Source organism: Zonotrichia albicollis, chromosome 1 (genome assembly GCF_047830755.1).
Source record: "Zonotrichia albicollis isolate bZonAlb1 chromosome 1, bZonAlb1.hap1, whole genome shotgun sequence".
NCBI classification, from domain to species: domain Eukaryota; kingdom Metazoa; phylum Chordata; class Aves; order Passeriformes; family Passerellidae; genus Zonotrichia; species Zonotrichia albicollis.
The window spans coordinates 98,811,540-98,831,909 of NC_133819.1; the positions used below are offsets into that span (position 1 = coordinate 98,811,540).

Sequence of the window (20,370 nt, forward strand, 5' to 3'; positions counted from 1 at the left end):
AAAGAGCAAGAACAGAAATGTCTCTGCCAAATATACAAAATGTTCATTTACCTTGTTTTCCTTTTTATCTAGGTATACTTTTTTATCACTGATGTTCCAAAAAGATTTAAGTACCAATTAGTGTAATTTTTGCCTCATATCCCATGAACAAGATAGGAATTTCCCTCATTAACTACCAAAGCACTAAATAATGGAAAGGAAGAGTACATTCTGTACTTCAGCTAACTGAAAATTCTTTTAAACCACACAGACCTGCACTGCCTATAATGGCATTTGTAAGTCTACAGTGCACACCAGTGGACTATAGTAGGACATGCACTTTTCCACTTTTTTCAGGATAGTTTTGTAAATATCCCATCTTATTTAACTCTTAAATGATCAGAAAAGCACATCATTCAGGATTTATAAGGATGGATCTAAAATTTTGAGGAAGATTTGCAATGAGTATAAACAAGAATGTTTAATTGTACATAAGATAAAATGATCATTTTAAAACCTAAAACTTCAACAGGCTTGCTCATTCCAATTCTCTGTTTGCAAACATCACAGCAACACACCAAGGATTTGCTTTGTTTTCCAGAGGCCAAAGACCTAACTAATCAAACTCAGACATAATTTTTGTGTTTTTCAGACTGATGGTTAATTGAGCTGTAAACTAAACTGTATCTGAAAAAATTGCATACTCCATTCCTGGGGACATTCAACAAGCAAAATTAGGGATGTAAAAATTTTAATGCTCTTTAGAGAACTTAAAGATTCCTCCTCTTTGCAACAAAGTTTACTTTAAACCCAAGTATAACTAATGTCAATATTCTTTATTTACTCAACAGCCTTTCAAACAAATTTTGCCTTTCTGTAGATACTCACGCAAATACAACAATTAGTGCAATTTTATACTGAGTAATTTCTTTCCTGTTTTTAAAATAACAAAGTGTTTTACATCTTTTAATGGACAGACATGTAATTCTTAGAACAAAAAAAAAGAAATTATCAGTTACGACACCAAATGCAACTTTCTGTTGTACCTGTTAAAATGGTCTAATTTACGACCTCAAACAAGTCAAGATCAATGTCGCACAAAGCTACCTATAATGCTCATGGTTACTATGATCACAGATTGTCACTTTCCTACTTTTTTTAATTAACTCAATATATTGAAAACTCATTTGCAACTTCCAAATTGATGCTGAATGGATAATATGTTAACACGACGATCATCAAGATCACCAAAGCTTTCCATATTTTGTTTGTCCCAAGATGAGTAAATACTTGTCTTCTAATGAAAGTAACTAAAGAAAGTGATTAGTTACTGGGAGCACTAATAATCAAGTCTTGACAGCTGTGAAGTTTCTAACATTCCCCAAAATCTCTCCAATTTCCAAAAGGCTAGAAGAGCTATCCACTCCTAAAAATGGTTTAATTTGCAGTGGCACTGTCACTTGCAAACCAAGCACTTTTTTTTCACATTCACAGTGGGACTGTTAGGCAATCTACCAAAGGAAATAGCAGATTAATTTAGTCAAGGACATGAAAATAATCCAGATGTAATGATTGATCTGCTTTTAATCTAGAAATTCCTTTGTGATTTAATATTGGAAATTTATATTGGAATCAGATTCCAGGCTTAGCCTAGTAGATGTCTGCACTTTACTTTATTCCACTTTCAAATTTTTCACTGTCAAAATTCTTGTCTGTTGTTCCAGCATCCATTTCTCAACAGTAATATATAGTGAGCAATATTCACATCTGTGTTGACAACACACAAGGTTTGGTTTATTTCAGTAAAGTTTCCACTTACAGAAACCCCCCTCCACTAATATAAATAATTTCTTTCAAATTAGTCAGATTCATTCAGATCAGTGTCTTTTTCTGCAATTTAAAAATGAGATTTATGTCATAAATGTCAGAAGCTGAAAAGAATGCTCAAACTATTACCTCCTGCTAGCAATTAAAGCAATTGAGCATGTTCCCAAGAAAAAAGCAGCAACACATATATGTAGACATGCAAATGCATAAATATTGTTCTCTATCTCCAATGAATTCTCAGAAAAATTTTACTTTATGTTGTTCTATTCCTGATGACAGTGCCATAAAGCATTTAATGAAGATTAAATTGCTTAAGTAAAACTATTAACTAAACCTAGAGTTCCTCTGTTTGGCACAAGTATAAAAAGCTAAAATCCTACTTAATGAGCGAACAGAAAATAAAGAACTAAAATTTAAAGGAACTCAAATATGAAAGATAGATATTAGTTTGTTGCTGCGTTGCATATGCATCACCTATTAACTGGAACTTGAGATTTAATAGACTGCTTGCAATTCTTTCCAGAACATGAAAGAAAACTAATTAAGTTCTCTCCATTATTCAAAATCTGAGATGTTAAAGTCATAGGACAGTTTAAATTCACTATCTATGTTTAGCTATATAAACACACATCTTGAGTTTTGTTGGACCAAAGAGGTCCTCTATCCATTGTCCTGAAAGCTAAAACCAGCAAACTGCAATACAAATATTTTCTATTCTTCTAATCATGGACACAGATTGAAATGAACATGTATTTCCTAACACTAATTCAACACAACCAGGCAATGTTCTTAAATTACTCCTTCAAGGCTGATCTTTGTAAAAGTACATTGCTTTCTGGCATCAGACCTCCACCATGAGGGCCCTGCTGAGCTAAATCGGTCTCCTGGCACATCTACCTGTTCTCCTGAGTATTAGGACAAACCTTGGTTGTACTCCAAGGCTGGACAGGTTTGGTTGACTCCTTTGTTTACCTATCAGAGTTGCCTCCCTTGGGAGCCTTCCCAGCAGTTCCCTGACTAAGCCAATATCCTACTCTCCTTATGTTCAGGGTCTGTACTTTGCTGCTCGCCTTTCTTCTTTCAGGGTGACTGACACCGCTATTTCAAAGCTACCACAGAGGAGGAAATTATTCATCATCACATACCCAGCTAGTTTCCTTCATATTAGTCAACAGCAGATCCAGCTATTCATCACCCCTTTTGGGCCTTCAGCAAGAATTTATTCCTGAAACCCCACTGAAATCTCTGTGGTTGCACCAGCTATTGTAACTTTCTGGCAGCTGTAGTCACCCACAAGAACTGGGATTTACAACTCCAAGATCTGTGCTCTTTAAACACTTTTTTTTGTTTCCTCATTACGTGGTCTGTAACAAACTCCTACCACAATGACACCCTCACTGGCCTGTTCTCTGATCCTAAATTCACAAGTCTGATTATCTCCCATCCTTCTGGAGACCTCAAAAGAAATGAGCTGCTTTTAGATCTGAGGGCAACTTCCATTTCCTCAGCCCTTCCTTGCCAGTGTTTCTAGAAGTCCTTCACAGTACTCCACTTGCATGGACTTGGCACAGTATTTGAATTGTTCCAAAAATATCGTAGTTCTGTAACAACATACAGCTCTAATTCTCCCTGCTTGTTTCCTAGGATGTGTGCATTTTTTACCAACATTTGAGGCGGGTGTCCCTTCACATTGTTTTACCATTCCTGAAGTCTTTCATGTTCCTATCAACCTGTGCTCTGAGTTTTCCAGCTGACCACCTCTTCTTCATTTCACTGTGGTCTGCAATCTCTCATTGCTTCCTTTCCTAGTTCAGGTCCCCATGACCTAAACCCAGAGCTCTGTGATATTTCTCAATATGCCCCCAGCTGGTGCCCATCAGGATGGGTAGCAGCATAGCAGTCTAAGGACTGGACAGACCTCGGCAATCTCTCTGCAATTTCCTGGATCCTAGCCCACAGCAAGCCACATAACCCTCAAAAAAGCAAGTGGGGAGCAAAGGGGTTTCTATCCTCACAGGAGCAAGCCTCCTACTACCACCATTTGCTGCTTCTCCTGATGTTAATGCATGGTGTGTGTTAAAGCTGGCTCTGATGCCTCACAGTTATCGCTTTCTTCACTTACTTCACTACCAGGTGTTTGAACCTTTTGAAGTGCAGATCTGGAAAAAGAGCCATCCTGCAGTTGCTGGAGAACATACCTTTCCAGCCCTCCTACTGTGGGACTCAATTCACTGTGAAACTCACAGCCTCTGACTTCCCCTCCCATGTGGTTCAGATGTTTTTATCTCTGGATCCCTGTGAAGATCCTGTTAATCTCCTCTTTGCCTTCTCTGATCCTGCCCAGCCTTACTTCCTTGTCCACGTCGATGGGAACGACACATTTTTTCAGGCAATTTCTACACCTCTAGTGCTGTATTTCTCCAGCCTCTCAGGAAGGGTGGCAGGGCTTTCCTGAGCATCCCCTTACCCCACATGGACCCCTTCTCTCTGAACACAAGCCCCACTGGACCCTGATCACACACTGCTGTACATCAGGACCACCAGCCTCACCACACAAGGGAAGGGGCATGGAACCTGCCTGCTCTGGCTCGTCCTTCCTGGAAGCCTGTGGAGCCATCCCAGTGCCACTCTCACAGCTTCCCAGCACCAGGTGCTGCCATGGCAGCATCCACACACCCTCACCAGGTCCCTCCCACCTGGCTACACAGAATACTTATTGATATATGGTGGATTTGTCACATTCATAAACCATGGAGACAATTTCACTCTTAGCTACAACACAGGAAATCAGAAGTCTAAATTTTCCTTCTTATCCATGTGATAACAATGTACTACTAACATACCTGTTTCAGGCTTTCCAGCTTGGTATGTCTCAGTTCTTCATATTTCCATTTCCAAAGAAATAATTCGTTTTCCATCTTTTCCATTTCTTTCTCCAGAAATACATTCATTCTAAAAAAGTATTTTAAAATTTATCATTGTACAATTTTGAAGCTGACAGAACAAAAGTTACATTGAATTTCCTTCTCATAGCTTGAGTTATGCTGCCTTTGTCAATGTTATATCTTGACTTTTCTAAAAACCTTTATTATGATTGCATAATTAGTCCAAAAGATTCATCAAAATAATAGTTAAAGAGAAAACAGAAATCCAGTCATAGAGAATTGAAACTTTAAATAAAATAAAATTTTGAGATAAACTGAAGAAAATTTAACTTCAGTTGGTGGTTCAGGCCACCTAATTTATCACAAGTTTCTTCACATTAGTGAAGATCCTCAAAGAAAACATATTAAATCACTTGCATTTAGTACAGACAACAGATTAAACACATGTACAGGGGAGAAATACACACTATAGAAACCAGAAACCAAAGATGATTCATGTTTGATGTTGAAAAACATTATTAAAAGATGTATATTTCATGTTTTGAAAAATAATAGCTCCTGGAAGAAAATGCTAGAAGAATTTCAGGAAAATGTATTATTTAGTGTAGAAGTACTATGCCTGTACAATGAGAAAAATATGAAATAGTTGAAAAGAAATACCTAATACTTGGCAATTAAAGAAACTGTTGCATGCCACAGTATTCTATTCTAACGGAGGCTAATAGAATTTTTCAACCTTTTTAACAAAGACGTTATTGCCGGCCTTACTAGAATATATTTTGACAATATTTGGTTTAAATAATCACATGTTCAACCAAAGTGTATTGATGGAATTTGTCTGGAACATTTCTATGCAGCAGACTGCAGGCTTATATAGAGATAAGACTTGCCACTGACTGGGCTGACTCAGGTCCTGGAAGCAATGTCAGCTACTTTAATGAAGCAATCCACTATAGTGAAATATCTTCTCTCTTCTTTTACACCTAAACGGAATGCTCTTGAATCAGGGATATCCTTTTTCTGCCTAGATTTAGTATATAGCACTGCTTATCTTAGCAAAGATCTAGAAATCCCATAACATTACAGTAATAAAATAAACACCATTATTCACCAAGCAAAATGGAGCAATATGTATTTCATGCATTTCAACTCAACTGTTTTGCTTTCAAAGTAATGGGATATTTCATTGGAATGATGATATCATTGGGGAACTAAGGGAATTCTTAGCGAGACATTTAATACAGTAGAAAGTGAAAGTATGAAAGATGACATTCTAATACTTTGAATAATTGTCCATTGACTGCATTGAATGCAGAGAAAGTCCTCAGAAATGGTCTATTCTGAAAAGTAAGAGAAATGTACAATATGTTTCGCTTATTTAGAAGACACTAGTTTTGTTTTGTGTTACAGTACTTCTTAACGGAAGTCAGCTCCCTCTGATACCACTAATTGAAAGAAATTATTCTGATTACATAAAGTTTACTATTTAAATAAAGAAAATGAAGAGTGGAAGAAAGAATATAGCAGACATCAGAAGCAACTTACTTACTAGAATCAAGTTCAGGGCATTTTTCATGGATCTTGTAATGAGACATTTTAACTCATTATCTAATTAAATCACAGAATTACAGAAAATGGTCGAGGTTGAGAGTGCCTCAAGAAGGCCATCTAGTGCAAACCCCCTGCTCAAGTAGGGTTGCCTAGAACTGATTGCTCAGGACCATGTCCAGATGCCTTTTGAATGCCTCCAAGGATGCAGACCCAGCAACCTTCCTGGAAACTGGAAACCATTGCCAGTGTTCAGTGATCCTCACAGGAAAAAAGAGGATTTTTTTGTTGCTTAGTCAGAACCTTTTGTATCCATTGTCTGTGTTACCCATCCAGTCTTAAGAAGTTCCTCTTTGATATTATTAACTAGCAGTCAACTAGTTTGTGAGCTTTTGGTTTTAGAAGAAATAAACACTTTTAAGTTCAAAACAGAACAAATTACTACCTTAAAATTAGAAGACAATTAGATGAGAACACTGATCCAAAAGATGACAAAAGACAGCTATTTTAAGCAAATGATTATGCAAAATGCTGAGCCATTCATAAGGTTTGTAATTTCCATTCATGCTAATGGACCTCAAATGTGTAATTGATGTGAGCCATTAGTACCTAGTAGAGGATGTTGGTGTGTTTCACACTGTAAACCCAAGCCAAGATATTTTTTTTGAATGTCAAAACATTAATTTTCATCCCTTTACTTTTATTATTTCTTTTAGACCTTCTTTCTTTTTGTCCTTTGCAAAGCCTGATCTGTGTGCATAAGGTTATGTCAACATTACTGATGATAGCTCTAAGCAGAATGCAAAAAGCAGAAGTCTTCTCAGGGTGAAAAAGCAAAATATCTTATGCAGAGAGATAGGAAACCAAAAAGGTTACTAGGTAGGTAACTTAGAGGGAAATTCAAACACTGGATTTGCATCAGCTAACTTGACTCTAGAAAAAAACCAGTCAGAGTGCTGCATATAAACCAGGAAACTGCTGAGAAGTCCTCTGCTGTATGAGTAAGATCCCACTGACTGCTAAAGTAATGTCTGGCCTTGGGGTTCAAGCTGCCTATTATCTGTTTGCTTTTGATGCAACACAGCTGTGTGTTCTTGGCTCAAGTTCACTGAGAAAATTGCTAAGTTGTGAGAAAGAAGCTGTGAGAAAATACTTAAGCTAGAGCCACACAAGATAAGGGGAGTAAAAATGCAAACGGGGTGAGATTGTTGAGATAGTCATTACTAGCAACTCCAGAATACAGGATTAAAAATCCTGACATGAGCAAGAATAAAACCTAAGAGAGAAAACTGGAAATCTGAAGTTGGAAATATGGCAAAATCCACCAATTCTACCAAGTGGTGGAGACCAACCCTTTCTGAGATGGCAGGTGACAGCCTGCTCAACAGAGATTCAGCTATCTCAAGAGACTGGTGACTATGATAATACTTATCCTAGTAACATTATTCCTAGCTATTTACTGTCTGCATTGCCAAATATAGTAGCTTCTTAGAAGCTGCATATATTCTGTTTACATAACATCTCTCCATGCAGGAAATGTTGCCCTCCTGGAGAAGGAGTTGTTGTACCCATCCCTGCTGCTATGTGGAAATCACTGCTTGGTGCCTGAGGTTGGCATTGCCACATGTTGCATGTTATAAACATGCCCCAGTTCTTACTGTGTGCCAGTAAATTTATTGTCTTATACCACAGTACAAAATAAATGAATGTGAAATTATTCATAAATGAAAAATTTAAAAAATAAATGCATGAAAAAATGAATAAATGAAAAAATCTGTCTCTGTGAAGTACAGTTAAATATTGGTTAGAGAGGCATGTAAACAAACCGACAAACAAAAACCTATTAAAGTTTTTCCTGAGAAGTGACTAAAAGTGAGTTGAAAATTTTTCTATTTTCTAAATGAAAGTTATTATATATGTATGCATACTTGATTGCTGATGAAGTCCCTAGGCCCCTAAATATTTCCACCCCAGGAAAATGGGTATATGAGGCATCAGTCTCCTAACACACACATATGTTTGCTTTCACAGGCAAATGAAATACCTTTCAAGGAGAGAGAGCACAGCCATCTTCTGCTATATGATTCAACTAGACAATTATTGTATGCTTTCTACAACTATCTAATTCATATAACAAAGCACATTAAATATGAGTTAGGAATTGAAAGGATTTTTTACCTCAGACTTGTGCTATGTACATGACAGTTATGAAATAAACTGACAGCCAGGAGATGTGAAATAAACTTACAGGAAGGAAATTCTTCAGCACAGTTTGCCATTGAAGACTCTCTGAACTGAAAGTGTTGAATATATTTGCAATGGACAGGAAATTTTCTTCCTTTTAATTTTATAATTAACTTCAACTGATTTTGAAATTACCATTACCTGTAGTTACAGCCTGAAGTCTGCTACTACATCATCATACATCACATACTCTATGTTTCCTTGAAAAGCCTTTCTGGTGAGATTCAATCTTTCTCAATATTGACCATTTATACAAGATAAAACTTCTTTTAGGCCACTAAAATATACATTTAGTATCTATGTCAGGCAAATTTGATCTGCTACATAAATGTACGATAAATCTGTTACTCCCTCTTTGTTACTGGCTTTTAACAGAGACTTTGCTACAAGCGAAGAGGTTAACAGAATTTTGCAGCTGATTCATATATTTTGAATTCAAAAACAGCCTTTTTCATTCTGCAGTTGGACTCTTTCAAAGTCTGCTGGTAAAGTATATGAAAATCTGTTATTATGCATAAAGCACTCCAATAACTGGGTATAACATACATTAGATATCACTGCATTGATACCAAATTACATATTTGTATGGAAAACCTCTTATTTAAATGACAGACAAGCCAAAGAAAACAATAAACATACTTGGCTGAACTGTTTCTCTAAATTCTTATAAAAGTCTTGCAAATAGCGATGAAGAAAGTTTAGAACATATGAGGTACAAATGCAAACATCACCATATCTATTTTAGAAACTGTCTAAACCCTTTTATGAGAATTTCAAAAGTAGGATATATTTTGCACTTACTCTCTTTCCTTCTGTAGAATTTTCCCCATCTCAGCCAAATGCAAATTTAAGACTGATACATGTATTAAATCATTCTCTGTTGTCTTAGCTGTAGTGCCTAAACTGATTTTAGGTTTCTCCAAACAGATCCTGGGAAGTCCATTGGGGAAGAAATCGGGAGGCTTTGGGGTGATTTTTTTATTGTCATTGCTTTGGTCTTTGTTTACATCCTGAGAAAACAAAAAAATGACACCTGAGAAAAACATAAGTGAAGGAAAAAGTCTAACATAGCTCCAGCAGGGCCTACCAAGGCTCTTCTAGACATTTAAGGAACATAGAAGAAAAAAAGGAAATAGGTAACATCTTAGACAGTTGGACTGTATATGGGTAGAAAGGGGCAAAAATGTCAGTATATTTGAATAACTGTAATTTTGTGATTTCTTACAGATTCTGTTATGACAAGCTTCATATCCAAAATATTTCAAATGTGTCTTTGCTGAGGAAATATATTCAATTTCTCTTTTTTTGGCTATAACTCTGGTGAAGACAGAATCTTGGAAATAATAAAACCAGCAATGCAATTTATCCATACAAATAATGTATTGAGAAACTTTACATTAGGAACTCAAACTTTATGTAAAGAATACTGAAGCAGGCTTATACAAGTTTTTAATAAGGAACAATGTATATAGATATCTATTTTGAAGATACTTGTTTTGCATGCAAAACATAAGAAAAACTAATATCAAAATGGGCAAAAAAATTAAAAGTAAAATATACATTTTTGAGGAAGACTGAGTGTCTCTTGTGAACAAGTTTCCCTTAGAAATGTATTTGCTTTACTGTAGCTGAGGAATCTTGTTTAAAAGCTAATCTAATTTTAGCAGTTTACTGACAATCCTCTCTCACATCACTCTGTTCTTTTGAGATTTTAGAATAATACCCAAAATTTACATCAGAAAATACTAGAAACCACTGAAAAAATAAAAATGTTTCCCATTCACATATAAAGTTTCACTTTTTAAGTAGAAAAAGTTTTATACTAAGGAAAAATAGTTAAAGTATATTTTGTGGCATTTCCTTCCAATGGCAAATTTGTCTGAAAATATGAAAGGCATGCTTTTTAGTCAAAAACTATTCTTGCTACTAACATTACCATATTTTTGTTTTTTTTTTTTTTTCAGATTTCACAGGAATATAATATCGTTAATATGCATTAGAGAGTAAAATTTCCAAACAGAATACATACAGATCTAAGATCTTGGCAGTTTCTCTTGAACTAAAAACTTTTCTACTTTCAACAATGCAGGGAAAAACATATTCCAGCAATGTGTGAAAAAAATTGCCTATATTTACAAACACTGCCATCTGTTAGAAAACAAGTAAAGACTTTTGGTGGTGTCTATGAAGACTATATAGTGCATTCCAAGGCACAGAATTAAAGGTAGTTAAACATGAACAAATGCTTCGATTTTTGATGAATGTAACTGGATCTTTTGTGTAAAGTTAGGAGCTGCTTAACCAATGCTGATACTTGATTTTTTAAAATTCTATATCATGATTTAATAGCTCTCCTTATCAAATAAGAAGTCTTGCAAATTTGCAAAAGAACTGCCTACCTTTTCCCATGCTTTTGAAGTTCAGAGAGAATTCAATGATTTTAGACTTTAGGTTCTTTAGAAGCCAAGAACCTAATATGCTTTTTTGGAGGGGAGAAAGAATGTAAGTATACAAAACATGATTAATTCAGACAAGAGAGGTATCCTGCTACTGTAAAACATGAGAGATAATCAAAACAATATGTAAATTATTGGATATAATAGTCTGTCTCTGTTCCTTAAATGTCTAGTCATAGTGCAAGGGTATGAATTGTTTTCTGCATTTTCCCATATTATAAATATTTAGATCTGAGGGTCAGGGGGCCAAAGGGTTTTGCTAGTGAATAGATCAGGCAATATTTTGGTCCAAATTCTTGAAAAATCCCATTTCAATGTACACATCCATACTTTGTCACTACTTCATGAACCACAAAAAACATTTCCCATTCTTTACCTTCTTTGTGTCTTCTGCCCCAGGAATTTTGATGATTTTGGTTAGGTCTTTCGGAGGTTCTGGTTCCAGAAACATTAACAGGCTTTGTTCTTTTTTAATACAGGCTATTTCTGAGCAACAGCCTTCCGTTTTCCAAGCAGCTCCATTTTTCAAGTTTTCCTTCTCATTTACTAAATCCTGATTTATTTTTTTAAGCACACTTAGCTCTTTTATGACACTGTCTAGTCTGATTCTCAATTGTCTTGCTTCCTCTCGTGCTTTATTTCTTTCTCCTCTCACTTTGCTCCACTTCTCTCTCCAATTAGCGGTGCAATCTGACCACCAGCGCATGGTCTTCTCCATTTGGGCAGCTCTGGCTTTGACTTCTTCCAGTTCCTGAATTTTTACTGCTTCAAAAATTTCCCAATCACTGCTGTAACTTTTATGCATATGTGCATAATGAGGTGAATTTGGGTAGAAACTTTGAGATGGAAGACTTGAATGAAACAAATGGTCACCTGGTTGCCAACATCTATCTAATTTATCAGGTTGTGTTGGTTGGGTCCCAAAAACCTCCATCTCTTCCATTTGTTTCTGAATGGAGTCTAAATTAATGTTTTGATTCATCATCTAATTTCACTCCTAAAAAAGACAAAGACAGACAATAATTTAGCTTTTAATTAATTATATCATATGAATAACCTTCAACAGTTGGGGTTTTTACTGCTATAATAGTGCTTAATGATGCTGCTCATGTTTTAGAAATGTGCTTTATCACCATGAAATAGCAATTAAAATATCTTTTATTTAATACTTTTTGAGTACAGCATAAACAGACAGATCTATTATTAGGCTAGGACTTGCTTGCAAAGAAAGAGTCATTAAATAACCATAGTGCTCTCAAAAATGTTTGAGTCTAAAGAAAACAGACAAAAGCTTTCTTCCTTCAAGAAAAGATTGAATTGAATCAATATATATTTTAAATATCTAGCAAGAGGAAGTTATTTGTCTAGAACTACAATCACAAATTACTTGCCTTCTTTCCCAAACTGTGGAATTTCATACTAGGCAAAACTTGCCTTAAAATTTGCATACCTAAGAAAAAAAATATTATCAAAATCCCTGTGACCTTCGGATTTCCTTTTTTCAAGACAAAAATCAAGTATTTTTTTATAGGGGGCTTTATTTTGTTGTCTGCATTCCAGAAGATTTCCAGGTAGCATATTCTTATATTATTCTTGAAAGGGTAGCACTATCCTTATTACTGTATTGTACAGCCTACCTCGCAGTGGTATGACTCAGCTAGTAAATCTTGTTGCATTCTTTTTCATTATTTATCTTTTGATTATTTATTACTTATTTGGCCTAGAAGAAAAGCAGTTTCTCAGAGATTGTTTCCCTACCCCAGTGCTGGAAAATGCTGATGTGGACAGTCTGTAGAGACTAGCCACTTATATCTCCTTGGGTTTTTTTTTCATCTTGGTTATGTAAACCAGAGCAGCCAAACAAACAAAATTCAGACAAATAAACAAACTTAAGAATCTTACTAGTTCAATAGAAGACTAGGTTGTTAGAAGTAAAAAAGAAATTGCTTTTGTATTGTGATATCCATTTGTAAAAAAAATGTTTATTTGTTTCAGTAATTAGTGCTAACACCTGCATTTGAAATGCAGAAGGCTGATGCTGCTAACAAAACCATGAAGAGTAGATAGCTTTGGCAGTATGGTTCAGTTATGTCTCATTTCAACTGAATAGAAGGTTTTGCATGTTTTGTTACAATTTTCCAGCTGTTTTCAACTTTTCCATGATTTTCAGGACATTTATTTGCCATTTGTTAGAAGCTTATGGAGAGCTGTTGTACTGGAGTACGGATATGAGAGGAGGAAAGGGACAGTGAAGGACTCCCAGCTCCCTTCATTATCTCTGTCTGGTGTAGCACCATCGAGCCCCACAACAGCATCACACAGATGCAGCAGAGCTGCTGCCAAAGCTTCATCAGGGTTGAGCCTTTCTTACTTCTTGACTTTCTTCCAGCAATATAATTTGAATAAGCCTAATCCAAAATACAAAGTTATTGCCACCCACAAACTTGTATGAGGCCCAGTAGAGCCAAAGTAACTAAATATCTTGCAGTCAGTTGTTAATTTAATTTCTGGGTTGTAGTAATTCCTTGATTTCCTAAAGCTTCAATAAAAAAAAAAAAATCAAACAAAACCACAGTGAAATTTAGATACATAATAATATATAAAAAAACATATTACATAATGTAATAAATACATAATGAAATAGTTGAAACTTTTGGATTTTAAAAAAGTACAATAAATTTTCTTAACATTTTTATGTGCCTGCCCCAAACTAGTATATATCTACAGAAGTACTTATTACACCTTTCATAATCAGTAGTTTTTTCAGTGTGTTTTGCTAACTTCTTTGCATATTCATTAAAGGAGGCGAGAACTTGGGGAATGCAAAATTTACAAATCTTAAAAGATGGAGAAATAAGAATGGTAATATTTTTCTTTGAAAAATTTGAAAATCTGAAAATTTGAAAGACTTGAGAGTTATTTATGAATCAGAATAGCCTGTTGCTGATGTTTCATTACAGGTTTGAGGTGATTTTGTCATGTGACATTCAGTAATGTTTCCAAAGCTGGAGAAATGTTAAGATCAGAGATCACATGAGGCTAAAAAGGAAACATTGGTCACGAATTCTTGCTTCCCTCCATTGTGATGGCTCAAGTGTTCTGGAGGCTGGGACACTGCCAGTCAGATCAGACTTAGACTGCAACAACTGAAGTAGGCCTGTACAGAAGGCTGGTGGTCTCTCAGGCTTCTAATCATTTTATGGTAGGCTGAACTCAGCCTGCACTTTTCAGCATGGATAGATGATCCCAACTCTGAAACTAAAATTCAGAAAAATTAAGAATTAAAAGTAGTCACTCCTCCTCCAGAAAACAGAAGTGCTATCTCGCTCCAAGGTGGTAAAGAAAAGGTGTTTCTATTTGTATTGACTTCCCTGTCTCCTTTTCAGAAAATCTAATCAAAACAGGTTCTTTAGGTACTCTCTCTAAGATTGCAAGAGGTAGAATAAAATATCATTTTTTCATTAAAAGAGACAGATCTCAACACAACCCATTTCAGTGGATGGCTGACTCAGGATAAAAGAAAAAACAATAGAAATGTTGCTGAATAAGTGAAATAGGTAACAGGAATTTTATTAAAAGTATGAATTTTGAAGATTTGTGCTTGTATTTGTTTTTAAAGAAGTGGACTAAAATATTAGTTTGAAAGAAAGCAAAGATTTAAAAATTAGAAAAATGTGTTGATTATTGTAAAAGGTCTGAAACTGTCAAAAATCTCACAGTTCCAGAGGGATGATTAGGATGGACTTATTTTATCTTATTTATAGTTCATATCAATCTACTCTTTCATGTTCTCAAAAATACTGGACTGATGAAATTATGATAAAAACAAGTCCAACAGTCCAACTAAAAACTCTTTTAGTATTGAATCTGTTGATATTGAATCTTTAATCATTCTCTCTCTCTCTCTCTCTCTCTCATATATATATATATATATATATATATAATGTTATTTAAAAAATTATTCTTTTCTCTGGTACACGACCACGTCACAGAAAACATCATATATGTACATTGATCTCTGAAAACTCTCATCTATACAATATTATATATAGATCTATATATAAAATATATATCTATCAAATATAAAAAATATATATAATCTATAAAATATTATATATATTATATAATATATTATACATTGTATATATTATAATATTATATATATTATACATATTATATATGTTCCAGAGGGAACAAGAATAATTTTTAACTTGTCTGTTAAAGATAATTCAAAGAAGAAAGGTCCATGCTAATGTTAGACACAAATTTCTTAACATCAGAAATATCACAGGTCTAAAATTGACAAAACAATACTGTGTGGAGCTAGTTTTAAAGTCATTACTTGAGTTTGCAGCAACAGACTTGCTAGCAAATAATTACTAGATAAAAGATAACTGATGGAAAGATAAAATAAACTTAGAGGATTGGTGAAAATGGGGGTTTTCTGATCAATGAAGCCTTCTGATCATTTCACTTTTAACAGCTGAGTGATAAGAAGGAACACAACATCACTTTAAAGTTGTTTTTCTTAATGGAATTATTTAAAATGAGCATGAACAAAATATATGAAGCAACATTAATCATGTCATGTGAGTGAGGTGTGATGATAGAGTGAGAACAGAGTGATGATAGTTCTCAGAGGAAAAAACAGACATTTGGCGAAGACGGAAAAGAAAATGGGTCTGAAAGATATTTAATTATACTGCAACCTTTCATATTTACTTAATGATCCTGAACACCAGTAAGAAAGAGAAGAGCTCTTGATTTATTTTTGCCACCTATTGTTTTAGGTAAACAGCAGTATATTCACCCTTGGTGGCACCGTTAAACAAAATCACCAGGAGAGAAAAGAATTATTGCACTTTCCTCATGTTAATACCTGGTCACTGAACTCAGCTTTTTCAGTCAGTTCAGTAGCTAGGGCAGTGCTTGAGGATACAATTTCAACATCCTTTTTCTAACTGCATGACTTAATCTTTATTTACACGTCTCTTAATTATTAAGACCTCAGCCAAACTTTTTTAAGGTATTTTGTCTTTAGAGGAAATGTCTGCTTTAGATTAAACCAGTTAATTTTCTTTTCTCTAATATATAAATTGAATAGGACAAAATGAATCCTAGAACTCAACATGTTCTTTTGTAAGTGCCACTGGAAAGCCAGAACTTTCCATGGTATTGCTGCAGCTCACCTATTTACAGACCCTGACAGAGAGAGAAGGCTTTAAGGAAATGATGGAGGTGATGTGGTCATTATAAGGATATAGGAAGTGATTTAACTCACTCCCTGAAAACTTGGCTGTTTACTAAGGGCTGCTAACTACCAAGCGATGAACTCAAGAAAAGGAGAGCAAATTTTGTGTGTCTGTTCCTGCTGTAAAGTTGGTTTTAATTAATAACCCCTAGGGGTCCCACCCAGTGGCTAGATGAAAAAATATTGCCGAGTAAATGACAGAAATGTATGGTGAAAAAAACATCACACTGGTAAGTGTAGTATGAAGACATTCACTCCTCAAGAGAGGAGAAAGAGTGAGCACTGGCATTGACAGCTTGGTAACTAGTTTTTTCATGGAAAAATACAATTTAGAGAACTTGTAAATAGGACAGCTTGTGAATTAGGGAAATAATGAATTAGTGAGCTCATATGTTGGACTACTCTGTACAAAAATGATTCCACCATTGTTTGACGCCTTGATGTTTTGGTGGTGTTGTTGGACACAGAGGACTTTTTTTAAAGGTTTATTTTTTTAAATGAGCTCATAAGCTCATAAAATAAAGTTCAATTTACAAAGTACACTGTGTTGTAAATTTGAAAGATCCAAACAGACCATGACATAATATACAGATTGTCTTACTTCATGAAAATAAAAGATAGTGCATTCAGGACTTTTTAATGCACATCCAAAGATGATTCTGTTTATTTTTTTCCCACAGCTATAAAAAATATATATATTAACAATATTAAACCATATGGTAAATCTTTAAGCTATGTTGTTTCCAAACATTGTATTCCTTACATGTGTCATAACTAAAAATCAGCCAAAAAATGGTCTGAAGAGACAAATAATGCTAATTGTTTACTTCCTGTTAGGAGTTACATGATAATTTTTCCCTCCTATTCATACTTCTTTAGTTTCCTGTTAACATAAAAATGTCAATAAAGATCTAATTTATTTCCAAAACCTGTTTTACTTCCTTCTCATGTCCAGTAAATAAACTAAATGTTGTTTACGTAGCATAACTAAAACCAGTTATGCTATGAAAATGACAAAGTATAAAGTTTTGCTTTTAACTTCACAAAGAGAAATGTTTTGGGGTTTGTCAGGTTTTTTGCTTCAGTGAGGGGTTGTTGTTATTGTTTTGCACTTTTTTGTGAAAATAGGAAATCTTAAAAATACATGAAAAAACTGGTCTTCTTAAGACATGAATTTGGACAGTATGATGTGTGTTAAGTGTCTCTTTGAGATAAAATGAAATTACAATGGCAATTCCTTAATGTTCTGATATTTAAGACTGAAATTATGCGACCTCATTTTCCTTCTATAACATAACATCCACCTGAATAATTGAAGTGCAAGAGACAATGTCAGGCCTAAATCTTAGTTTCCAAGTTCTTTAATTGTCAAAGTTCCTAAAGGACAGGATAAAGACTGAAATATTTGTGAGGTTTTAGAGGAAACAGTAAAGAGAAAAGTGCTAAGTTCCACACTTATAGGTCTGATGAAATTTATAATCTTGGGAGCCCAGAATATCACTATTTTTCTCATTGTTTCTTTATAGTATAGACATCTTTGCCTTGAAAACAAATTAATAAATTTATTATCAAGAGACACTAAAAAACTCCAGAGACAGAAATGTATAGGACCAAATGTAAGTAAGCCCTTCATAGTAGACTCTATGTAAAACTGAAGTCTGATCTCACTTCTGAGTTGATCAACATTAGATGATGAGAGGGAATAATATGACAGACAGGGAAGGCAAAACAAAGACTCGGGTTTCAACTTCGCATTCTATTAAAAAAGCCAGAAACAAAGTTTGCCAGCTACTCTATCAGGCCTAAAAAAGTAAAAACTAGGAAGTAACTTTAGGAAAATAGTACATCTGCAGGGAAAATTGCATTTTACTCTGATACAAAACATTGTGACAGACAAGGCAGTTCTGAAGTACCCCCAGGAAGTGCATCATTATATTAGTTGTCCATGTACAGCTAAATTCCTGGGAGAAGAGGTAAAGGATGGGCAGCAAAGAGAGTGACTGAAAGACAATAAACCACTTAAACCTTAAGAGGAAGTAGTAAATGAAAGAAGGACTTAGAAATGGTTAAACTTTTTTCTATTTTAGTAAACCATCCAGAAACCAAAGGAAAATATAGCAATCACCATAATGCTGAAATAAGCATTTTACACTATGCAAGAGGAGTAAGCATACTGCTTCTTGATATTCCAGTATCCATTGTGATAAGCAAAATTCTCTGACTCCAGAGGAGGAATCCTTCTATTATTAATAGTAGTTTGCTTCTCCTGAAGGTTTTAATAATTCACTTGAAGGCATGTAGGGTAAAATTGCATATATATATAATTTATATCTTCAAAAAACCAAAACATGAAGTGGCCCTAAGTGGCCCTCAGGCTGGCCATGCCAGTCATGTTGCCAGTTTGTCCTCATTTGATATCTTTTTCCACAATCTATTTCAATCATTTGAAATAAGATTTAAAATTCCAGGTGTAAGTTGTCCCACTCATTTTGGAAAAAAATTAAATCTCTATTGTGACAGAAATTCTTGTGAAACAAAGGCATGCCTTGTAGAATTCCTAAATATGATACTCTGAGCAAGGGGGATGATCTCTAAAGTCCCCCCTAACACGATTCTCTGAGCAGTGTGATTTCTGAAGAGTTCTAGAAGCCTGTTCCTCCCAGTTTTAACAATGTTGCCATGACATCCAGGAAATAATAAAAATTAAGATCACAAATTGTGAATCTCAGAATATGTAACTATTAGCCAAATGGGTCACAAAACACCACATAAGTAGGGAAGAGCCACAGGAAATAAGCTCCTTCTGTGACAACACTGAACTGCCTTAAAAGCAGCAATTCTGCACTCTTGTCAGGAACCAGCAGTAAGGGACATAGAAAAGAAGAAGAAAGGCTTTTTCCTCCAAATCTATTCTGCCAACAGCAACTGAAAATATGAGAATATGTGTATGAAGGAAAGGGGTGAACAAGATAATCAAGCATTTCCAGATACTTCCCAGGCTGAAGGTCAGTTCTAAGCACCGGGGGAAACAATCTAGAATAAACAGCAAAAATTAGTGTTTTGCAGGAAACATTTACTTCTTCATGGAGTTTCATATAAAATTTTTGGACTGATGCTTTTATTGCAATGATTACCTATACCATGTTTCATCTAACCATGAGGTATTATAATGTGTGAATTGCTTCTGTAAAATATAGTGAAAATTTCCATGCCAATAGGAGAATTTGACCACAGGGTTGGTATAGCTGACATGGCTCAAGGCTTTTAAAAACTGAGCGGTTACTTCTTTCCACAGAATAAAACATCCCTAGGTAAAGGGAATTTGTTCTATTAAGTTACACTAATACAAACAGTGTCAATAATTAAAAGTAGTAATTTAGGACAAGATTTCTTTCACAGCATATTTTACATTATTGTTGCTGATGGGGGTCAGGGGTGTCTTAAGGCTTGCTCAAAATGAAATGCTGAATTCTCTCTGAAAAAGGATGCACCAAAAAAAGGACATGGTCCACTTCACTGTGGTCCTATGTACATTTTTTCATTTTTTCCTTTTTTCCTTTTATCATTTTCTCTCCATGTCTAAATATCCATTTTAAAATAAAATCCTATTCAGCATTTCAATTGTTTTTTCTAAACATGTGCATACAATATATCTTGTTTAATATTACAGAGATTATATAAATAATGTACATACTATATATACATACTATAAACATATGCATTCATAAAAAGACAGTTTAGAAGGTAGTCACAGATTACAATAAATGTAAAGACTAAACAAATATTACTCTTTCTTTTCTTTGTTTGGCTGCCAATTTTAATAAACTTTAAACAGTTTGGGTACTATTTCTTCAGATGAGAACCAAAATTATATACTCTGATCTAGGTCTACTGGGCAATGCAAGTGATTACATATCATTGCAATATCTTTCAAAGTCTTTTACAGCAACAAGCTGATCTTTCTTCACATCTTTGAAGTTGTATTCAAATCCTTAGGGTTAAATATGGGTAACATAAATATTTGTACATAGAGATGTTGTCATTTACTACCCATAAGGCCAAAAGAAGCTCTGAAGTACTGCTGTAAATATAATTTACAGTAACTTCATTTCCCCAAGAATGTTTTGTTTGGTTACACAGTTCCATAACATTTCACCCATATCTTTTGTACATTCAAGTC

General features: G+C 34.6%; 1 protein-coding gene across 1 annotated transcript in view; it reads right to left on the minus strand.

Annotated features, from left to right (window-relative positions):
* CCDC102B (coiled-coil domain containing 102B) overlaps positions 1-20,370 on the minus strand; it is a 140,278-nt gene that overhangs the window by 114,773 nt on the left and 5,135 nt on the right. Inside the window, exons 2-4 of the mRNA XM_074547915.1 lie at positions 11,316-11,936; positions 9,285-9,493; positions 4,650-4,758 (exon numbers count right to left, since the gene is read on the minus strand). Coding sequence (XP_074404016.1) covers positions 4,650-4,758; positions 9,285-9,493; positions 11,316-11,924 — 927 coding nt within the window. The 5' untranslated portion in view covers positions 11,925-11,936. The remainder of the gene's footprint in view (positions 1-4,649; positions 4,759-9,284; positions 9,494-11,315; positions 11,937-20,370) is intronic.